Source organism: Rhipicephalus sanguineus, chromosome 5 (genome assembly GCF_013339695.2).
Source record: "Rhipicephalus sanguineus isolate Rsan-2018 chromosome 5, BIME_Rsan_1.4, whole genome shotgun sequence".
Taxonomy (NCBI): Eukaryota; Metazoa; Arthropoda; class Arachnida; order Ixodida; family Ixodidae; genus Rhipicephalus; species Rhipicephalus sanguineus.
In genome coordinates, this window is record NC_051180.1 from 83008603 (window position 1) to 83017496 (window position 8894).

Genomic DNA, 8894 nt, shown 5'->3' on the forward strand with positions numbered 1-8894 from the left:
ATTCTTTCCACACATAAAACGGAGAGTTTCCTTCTGTGTGTTTGATTTGGGAACGACGCATGCACAGCTTGAGTTAAGACAAAGGGACCTCCCGCACCGTAGATACCTGTCGCTATTCTCGTGTGCATTTTTTGGAGAGTGAAACTTACAAAACAAAAACACAATGGTACCTGGCCACACAGCGTGAAGGATTGTTGTATGAAAGCTTGTGAAATATTTTTGAAAAAAAAATCCGATTCTGAAACTCTGTCTCCTTTTCATTTTTCCATTTGACTAGACCTTATAACTGTAATAGACACATATGCACAGTTATAAGCTGTAGACTTCATCCAATGTAGCACCCCATTTATTGGCAAAACAAAGCATATAAAGGCTTCTTTTCTTCCAGATACACACTCACAAGAGCAAGTGACTATGGTGTTCGTTTGTCGAATGGTTCGTGGACTGGAATGGTCGGAGCTGTACACAGAGGGGTAACCACTCATCTGCGCTTATATTTTGAGTGCATTATTTCTGAACTCTTGTGGCACGTGGCTTGAAGCTCTAACATACTTCACCATTATAGCACAAGATTATCAAGTTTTGAAGTTTGCGGTCTGTTAAGCCAGCTTCGTTGGACATGATCACTGATACAGCTTAAAGACTAGTCTATAGTTCGCCTAAGCGCGGGAATGTCTTTGTAAGATATCGATGAAAAAATCCGTAAACAGTGGGCGGGTACTTTAGCCGACGTTTAGACATGTTGACTTGTCTTCTTCAAGGCTGCAACTGATTTCCTTAGCGCTCGTGTGTATATGCTTCATGCACTCTCCACCACAAGGGAGAAGGGGAGGGCGATTTGGAAAGTGGGATGGGGTGGGGGAGAGGTCGCCGTGACGAATTGGGTGAATTAGACGAAAATGGGTATTCCGTGCCAAGAAAAAAAGACCAAGAGAAACCGGGGGGAGGGGAGGCATACGTTTCGCTGAATAATGGTTGTCACAGGAAGCACCACTTAACAATAGTAGGTTAGAAATTCCTAGCAGAAGGGCTTAGGTCTCACTGATTTTCGTTGTGTATGTACCATATCGGATGGATTCAAGAGCCCCTTTGGAAACGTTAATACCTGCTGGCTGGAGTGTATTGAACTTGTCAAAAATGTATTTTCTATCTCTTGGGGACCGGAAGTTTGACTGAAGTATGCAAAGTCTAGATCATCCAAGTTGTGGCCTGCTGCATTAAAATGCTGTGCCACTGCTTTCGCTAATTTCTTCGCCGTGTCTGCGCAATACCCGTTTAATCTAACATTAACAGGCTGCCCCGTTTGGCCAATGTGCCGTTTGTGACAATATGATCGAAGCCCGGCCGCGGCGGCCACATTTTCGAAGGAGGCGAAAATGCTCGAGACGCGTAGATCATGTAGATAACGTTTGAACTAGTGCATGTAAAACTAGATTTTATATTATCGACGTTATCAATTCCGCTGCTTTTAACTATAACGTCATCTTGAAGGTGTACGTGTCTTACATCTTAGACGAGAACGAGGTGTTACCTGGGCAGTTGAATGAGGGTTTACTGTTGCATGCACTAACATGTATTTAAAATTCGTATTGCGGCGATACATGACCTTTGGTACTTCGAAAAACGCTTTTCTAAGGCGCTCGTTGCTTGCCAGTATTAGATAATACTTACGGAGGAGATTATTTTTTTTTGGGAGCGTATTTCAGTATTTGGTTATTAATGTTGGCGGCTGGTTGGGCTGTGCTACGGAAGCTCTTTTAGCTAGTGTTGATTTCCTATCTAGTTGTCATGCTTCGTTTTAGACCTTGTTTAGAGCATCTTGAGGGTAATTTCTTTCAACTATAGTGTTTCCTTTAGGTTGCTTAAGTGGTGAACGTAGCCACCGGCGTCGCTGCAGATCGCCTCGCCTGCCCGACACGCCTCGCCTGCCCGACGCCTCGCCTGCCCTCGCCTGCCCTCGCCTCGCCTGCCTCGCCTGCCCGACAAATATCTCTTGTTTGTAGTGTCGCGGGTGATGACTAATGTGATCTAGGTATTGTTGGTTGTCTGTTGGTTTTTTGTAAAGCGTCGTCTTTAATTTTCCTGTTTCAATGGATATCGACGTGTCTAGGAAGTTAATTTCACTGGAATAATGGTACGCGGTAAATTTAATGCTCGAGTGAAACTTGTTAAAGTACTCAATGAATGCGTTTAGTGCGCTTACGCCATGTTCCCATATGATAAATACGTCGTCTATGTAACGCAGATAGGTGGAAGGCTTTGCCGGACGTGATTTCAGCAGCTCTGATTCTAACTATCCTACAAAAATGTTGGCGTATGTTGGCGCGAAAGGTGTTCCCAGAGACGGAGTGTTAGGACGCTCACAAAACAGTTACATTGACGTTCCAGAGCATGGTAGGTGTTCCAGAGGTAATCTAGCCAGAGACGGAGCGCTAGGACTTTGGGGGCCGATAACACTTACATACCTTTGTGAAAGCTGGGCTTGGCCTTTGCTTGACTTGTTTTTAAAAGCTGGGTTTGGCCTTTGCCTGACGCTGTGAAAACTAGGCACAACCCTTGCAAAGGCAGCGAATGGGCTTTGAAGTTGAGTTGCGGAGTTCAAGCTTAGTTTAGCTTGTAAGTGCACTTTGATAAACATGGGCAAACACTGCGATGAATCTTGTATAAGGAGGGTGAATGAGGGATGAACATTGTCTAGCTTTATATAGCATAGCCAATGTAACGGTAAAGCTTGATATGACTAGCCCAACTTAGCAGGACTTGATATAGCATAACCTAGAAAACCTACAGCAAAACTATACCAAAACCTTAGCAAAATGATCCAATAACAGATAATACTGCTCCGCTGTGGCTTTATCCTTGCAACAGCAACGCCCTGCAAAGCTAACCGCGACCTTTTTTTTTCTAGAACCATTGAATAGTGGAATTACATATCTCTACATTTTCTTAATTCCGTGAAACCACCTGAAGGTTTCGTTCTTATTGACTATATATATAGCAATTAGTTTTCTTTTTGCTGTGTTCGTATTTCTTACAATTAAATTTTCTTGCGAGGCTATATAACGGAGCTAACCTTTTGTACAAGGTGAACTTTGTGCCTCCTGCTTAGGCCGCGAGGACTGCAGTGTGATATATATAAATAAATGATAAAGTGCATAACTTGTTAACTATATGATTATATTTCTAAAGGCACAATAACCTACGTCCAGTGCATGCATTGTCTTGCTCACTTGTGAGCTTGTTCACATATTAAACCGTAGTGGGCGTTACGTTGTGGCTTCAAAATATGCAGGAAGCGGATGCCGGCATGTCTATGATGGCATTAACCTACGAACGGCACAGCGTCGTGCGCTTTGGTCCCTGCATTGACACCATCGACTTCAGCATGCTTTCAAGTGCGTCTCCAAATCAATTTGACGCTTTCAGCTACATTCGTGCTTTTGATGCTGAGGTGAGAATACAACAGGAAATTATGTTTGTTCTAGTCGGCCGAAATTAAAAGAAGAAACGTGATGCAAAGCGCACAAGCTCATTATTCGTCCGGTGATGAGTATGTGCAGAGTGTTTTTTATCTTCAATTTGTACTGTTGTGTAGGATGGCACTTGCTGATGTATTGACAGACATTTCCACAGACAGATCGACAGATGCTAAGGGATGCGGTAAGAAACGTAAGGGCTGTGAGACTACGAGCAATAAACATTCCCGAAAGATATAGCAAATTACATGTAAAAACTAAAAAAAAGACAGATCAATATGATGGATGGTGGGCGGAGAAATTTAAACGAAGAAATGCAGGTACTAGCGGGTCACGTTATTTGTTTCCTGTAATCAGTCATGCCTGTTCGGTCTTGAGTGAATGTCACTTGTCATTAGTAAAATTTTGACGTCTTTAATGTCGCCGCGTCATGAACTCGACACACCTTGAAAAAAAAAGTAGTGAACGAAGCATGTTCTGAAACTAATCGCTGCGATCTGTTAAGGCAAATTGGGCCATTCGAGAAAATGTTACTCATGTTCGACATTATCGGCTGAGTAAGTCAGTACACAGCCGGTATTCCAGCGAAAAAAGCACATGGCTTTCAAGTTAAGTGTCGACTATCCAAGAACATGCGTGTACGTACTTGAAAGTAGATTTTTTCAATGATGCGCCCATAGTGTGACGAGACAGAAGTGTCTTGACAACTTTTACGCAAATACCATGTAAAGTTTTCAGGAAACAAGTGACTAGCCTTGAGATATTACAACTGATATTTCAGTGTTTTTTCTGGTATAATAAATTGGCGATATACCAAATTAGACGGACCTGTATTAAAGACAGACATCGTGGCTGTCCTGACCTCCAATAACATTGTAATGATCGAATAATAGTGAGATTAAGGCCGGCGTACCTAACTGCAAAATTTACATAAACTATACGTGAGAATATTTTTTTCTTTTCTTGGTTGTCTATTCCAAGGTGTGGATCGCCGTATTCGCGTGCCTCATCTGCCTTTCCTGCCTGGCAGCCCTAGGCGAATGGAAGACGGCGTTAACTCGAAGCAGAAAGTACTGCAGCCTTCTCGGCAGTGCCTACGGACACGGCTGGGACCTCTTTGGCCTGCTATTCGCTGAAAGTACGTCATCTGATACGCTCTACCGCCATATGGCACTGCGTTATTCCACAGCAATGAGCTTTGCAAATTTCACTTGTCACAGCAAATGCCAGAAGACCGTACTATCTCAAAACTGAGCTTTGGGTGATGCCTCAGTCCGAAACAGCTGCTATATTATATATATTATAGAAAAACATCAAGGGTGTGTAATGGAATTTTCCTTCTTATAGGTAAAACAGGAAGTCTGGCGTTCTTCGACTTAGAATCACTTATAATAGGAACATAAAATGAAGTCGTAGGGAAACTTAAAAGTAATTATATGGATCTTAGTGCATGCGTTCTGCTTAAGTGCGTTTTGCGCATTTTGAGAGCGTTAGCTGGGTTCAGAAGGGCACGTAATGCCCGCACAAAGTTGAAGTGAGGAACTTAAACTACATGGCTATGCAGTAAAAAGAAGTATAATGATCGCAATATGTTTGAAATTGCGAGGGTGAGGGGCGATAGAAAAAAATAGTACTGGGCCAGTTGCTTTTTTCATGTGTGATAGTGAAGGGTCAATACTGCGCATGAAGATTTATACCTCTTTCTTTTTTTTTTTCAGGCTCGCCAAGACGCTATGTGCTCGCATCACAGAAACTGCTTATGGTCGCGTGGCTGTTGACTGTCGTCGTGCTGGCCAACTCGTTCGGAAGTCTGCTGAAGTCTAAACAAGCTGTATCCACCTTCAAGCCAGATGTCGACAGTGTCGACGACCTTGCAGCAAGGCCCTATCTCACGCCTGTCATACCATCAGGAAATTACTACGAGACATTTGCGCGGGTAAGTATGCCACACTACGCTAGGCCCACTTTTTTGCTTCTTGCTATGTAAGATAAACGGCACATAACTGAGGCTTAGACCGAAAGGCTAATCTGGATCAGGAAGAAGAAGGTCCCTAGTGTTCGTTGAAGAGCCGCGAACGCTATGTAATAATTGTCAGTTTCTGCTTGTTACCGCTATACTCAAGGACGCCGAAGTTAACTTAAAACGCGAAGGATTATTAGCCGCAGTAAACATGTGGTGGTGTTACGTGCACGCGTAAAGAGCTACAATATGAGATGGATATTATCCAAATATCTAGTTATCTGTCTCTTAGTGCGCTGGAGCAGTCAATAAATTATAGGAATAACGCGGAAGCGCGCACAATAGCCAGATGTGTAGCAATACTCGCTGCCTGAATGTGAACCATAGATTCTAGCGAGTTAGTCGTAGCTTGTGGCCATAAAAACAGCGGAAACTACAGAACTGCGAGCACAAAAATATAGCCTCATCAAAGTTTGGTCTTGCGATCTCTTGCCCTTCACTGTTGATTTACACAGCGGATAGTTGGGCAAAGTTGTTCCATACCACAAAACTTTCTTAATGCGAAAATAGCACTTTTTAGAAGTGTTTAAGGCAACCGGGCGCAAGTTTTACTGTATTGCAAAGAGGCAAGCACCGTGCTTAGACTGAAATATCGCAGTCACGTTTGTACACTAATAGTCGACTGCGTGGTTCCAAAAGGAGAGACCACGTAGCCAAGCTCCCTAGAGAGCCACTCTTCTAGTCAGACAGCCGGTGTGTTCCACGTACGTGCAGCTACGTAAAACCTCCTGCAGAATTGCCACTCGTCGAATTCAGACTGCGGGGTACACGTCTTCACTAAAAGTGCGCTCCGTAGTAAAGACGGGAGAAGGCGGGGTTCATGATTTAAACATGACAGTTTTCAAATTGAAACCTATGATAAGGCAGGTAAGGAACGTCGCTTTCCGACGCTGGCTGATACAAACGAAAGAAATGCCCATTTCGGGCAGGGAAGCTCGCCTAATTTAGTAACGAAAGCCACTACTTTTTTTTGCCTTTATCCTCAAATAATGAACAATTAGAACGCGTTTTGAAGTAAAACGCTTTTAGTACCGCACCTTACCATTTCGGGGGTAATAAAAAATTTTCTGTGGAGCCTGATGAAGGGCTGCTCTAATAAATAACGTTTGTACTCGAACTGGCGAACAATTGTAATCCCGTGCCCGGCGCTCAACCACCTCTCCCAGACACAAATTGCCTTTTCTGCATTCTGCAGCACAGCCGTTCATTGGCAGTGAAACAGGTGTGGGAGAGGTCAAGAAGTCGAGGAGCAATGCCTCCAGTTTCGGGACTCTTCACGGACTCCATGATGGCACAGGTGGCTGCCCGCCGCGCAGTGGTGCTCGCCGACCACGGCTCAATCCTGCTTCAGGTGACCGGCTTCTGTGAACGCCGAAACGTACGCACCTTTGTGGTGGCCAGCCAGCCACTCGAGAGTTCTCCGTTTGGCTACGTCTTCTCTCGCAGCATCGATGAGCGCTTCTTTCGGAAGCTGTTCGACAAGTGAGTCCCTAATCAGCTCTGTCAGTAAGGTTGATGCATTGAGTGTTAATGCATTGCTTGTAGTTGCGCCAATTCAAATGCGTACAACTTCCGAATAACCTCACGGCGTTGTTACGCTCATCTATTCTGCCGCCCTCTTGCGAATAAAATAAAACAGCCAGCAGGAACAACAGTGTAGGAGAAGCACATAGCAGGTGCATCACAGAATATATTTTATATATTAACGGTGAGATATGCGCAACCTTCTATGCATGCGTATTAGTGGGAAGTGATTCCGTCCGCTGAGCAACCTGGTCAGAATTATCACACCCTTCACGCCTCAGGTATGTGGGTACGCATCAAGTGCTTTCGCAGATACTACATACTATAACAGCTTAGAGGAAAGATACCATCAGCTGGCTTGAGGCTCATTGAATATTTTAGAACACAACGCCTCAGACATATCTCTTTTTACCATGATGTGCCCCTTCATTGGACGGCTTCCTTAGATCAGCGTTGAAGCAATAGCAATACAGAGGCAACTTGAAAGATAATGACAACGGAAGGGAAATCACACTGCTGCCGGCAGTGTGCTTTTATGCGAAAATACAGACCCTGGAGCAAGACACCACGCATCGGCGCATTTACACTTCCCCTCGGAAGAGGGGAATGCGGGAAAATTTCCTAGTAATCCGATCGCTTCGCAGCCTAAGTGAGTGGAAAGTCAGGCGGCGAGCCCGATTCGTCGCAGACCAACTCTATCACCACGCGATAGCTTTGTGGCGGAACGCTTTTTCACTTCACCGTAAGCCGTGATTTGGCTTCAATAGCATTTAAACCACGTGGTGTAAACATCCGGCCACAAATTCAAAATGGCGGCCTAGGAGTCTGCGCTGACCCTCACCGACGCAATGGCAAAAGCACCCTTGCTGCACGATCAAACTCGCCGCCTCTGCAAGGACGCGTTCCACAAAAGCCTGATTTGGATGAACATTGCTCGGCTGCTAACCTGAAAAACCTTAGTTCGATCCCGGCCGCGATGGTTCCATTTTCGATCGAGACCAAATACTAGTGGCCTATGTACTGTGCAGTGCCAGCAGTGCACGTGAAAGAACCCCAGGTGATCGAAATTTCCGAAGCCCTTCACTACGGCGTGCCTGATAATCATATTGCGGTTTCGGCACTTAGACCCCAGCAGTTATTTTTAGGGAGTGCCGTTACCGTAGGTGAACGTTCTTTTTTTCGAAAAGGGCACGGGAATACTGCACCACCTTTTCGCACGTAACTGGTTAAGCAGGAATTGTCATAAGCTTTTCTTCATACATGGTCATTCCATATGGACGTGCCGAGCTGTGAATACCGCGGGATGACACACTCACAGCTGCTGCACCGTGACTCGGAATTTCTGCAGGTACCGGCGGGTCATGGAGACGGGTCTGATGCCCAAGTGGCTGGCTGATAGCAAGGGAAACTGGCAGCGCTGCATCCAGACACGGAATATTGCTGTGGACAGCATTAGCTTGGATGACACTGTGCCATTTTTCCTCCTCTGGGGCATCATGTGTGCCATGGCTTTCTGCGCTTTGCTTGGAGAGCTTATTTGCTCAAGACTGCTGCAAGGTCATCACGCCAAGAGACGATGATCTAGCCCAAGATGATGCTCGACATTGTATACACAACGAATTCCTTTCACTTAGATACGAACCACCATGAGCACTCGTACTTTAACGCACACTTATCTAGAAGCACATTGCGAGAACACTTGCCCGAGTGAAAAACGCTTCGTTTTACAATGATTAAACAAATAGACATGTGTATCGACAATGTTAGCCTTGGTATTCGTTGAACGTGTGGAAGTGTACGCAGCTGTTAGCGGCATTTTAAAAAAGTCACAGTTTCGCCGCAAGGGCGAAGCAATGAAGGCGATAGCAAAAAAA

General features: G+C 44.9%; 1 protein-coding gene across 1 annotated transcript; it reads left to right on the plus strand.

The window, feature by feature from the left end:
* The first annotated feature begins 415 nt into the window (after window positions 1-415).
* Window positions 416-8600, plus strand: LOC119394766 (uncharacterized). The gene is made up of 6 exons (XM_037662072.2): window positions 416-473; window positions 3293-3451; window positions 4458-4614; window positions 5195-5412; window positions 6692-6978; window positions 8369-8600. The coding sequence occupies exons 1-6, from the start codon at window positions 450-452 to the stop codon at window positions 8598-8600; spliced, it is 1077 nt and encodes a 358-aa protein (XP_037518000.1). The 5' UTR covers window positions 416-449.
* The last annotated feature ends 294 nt before the right edge of the window (window positions 8601-8894 follow it).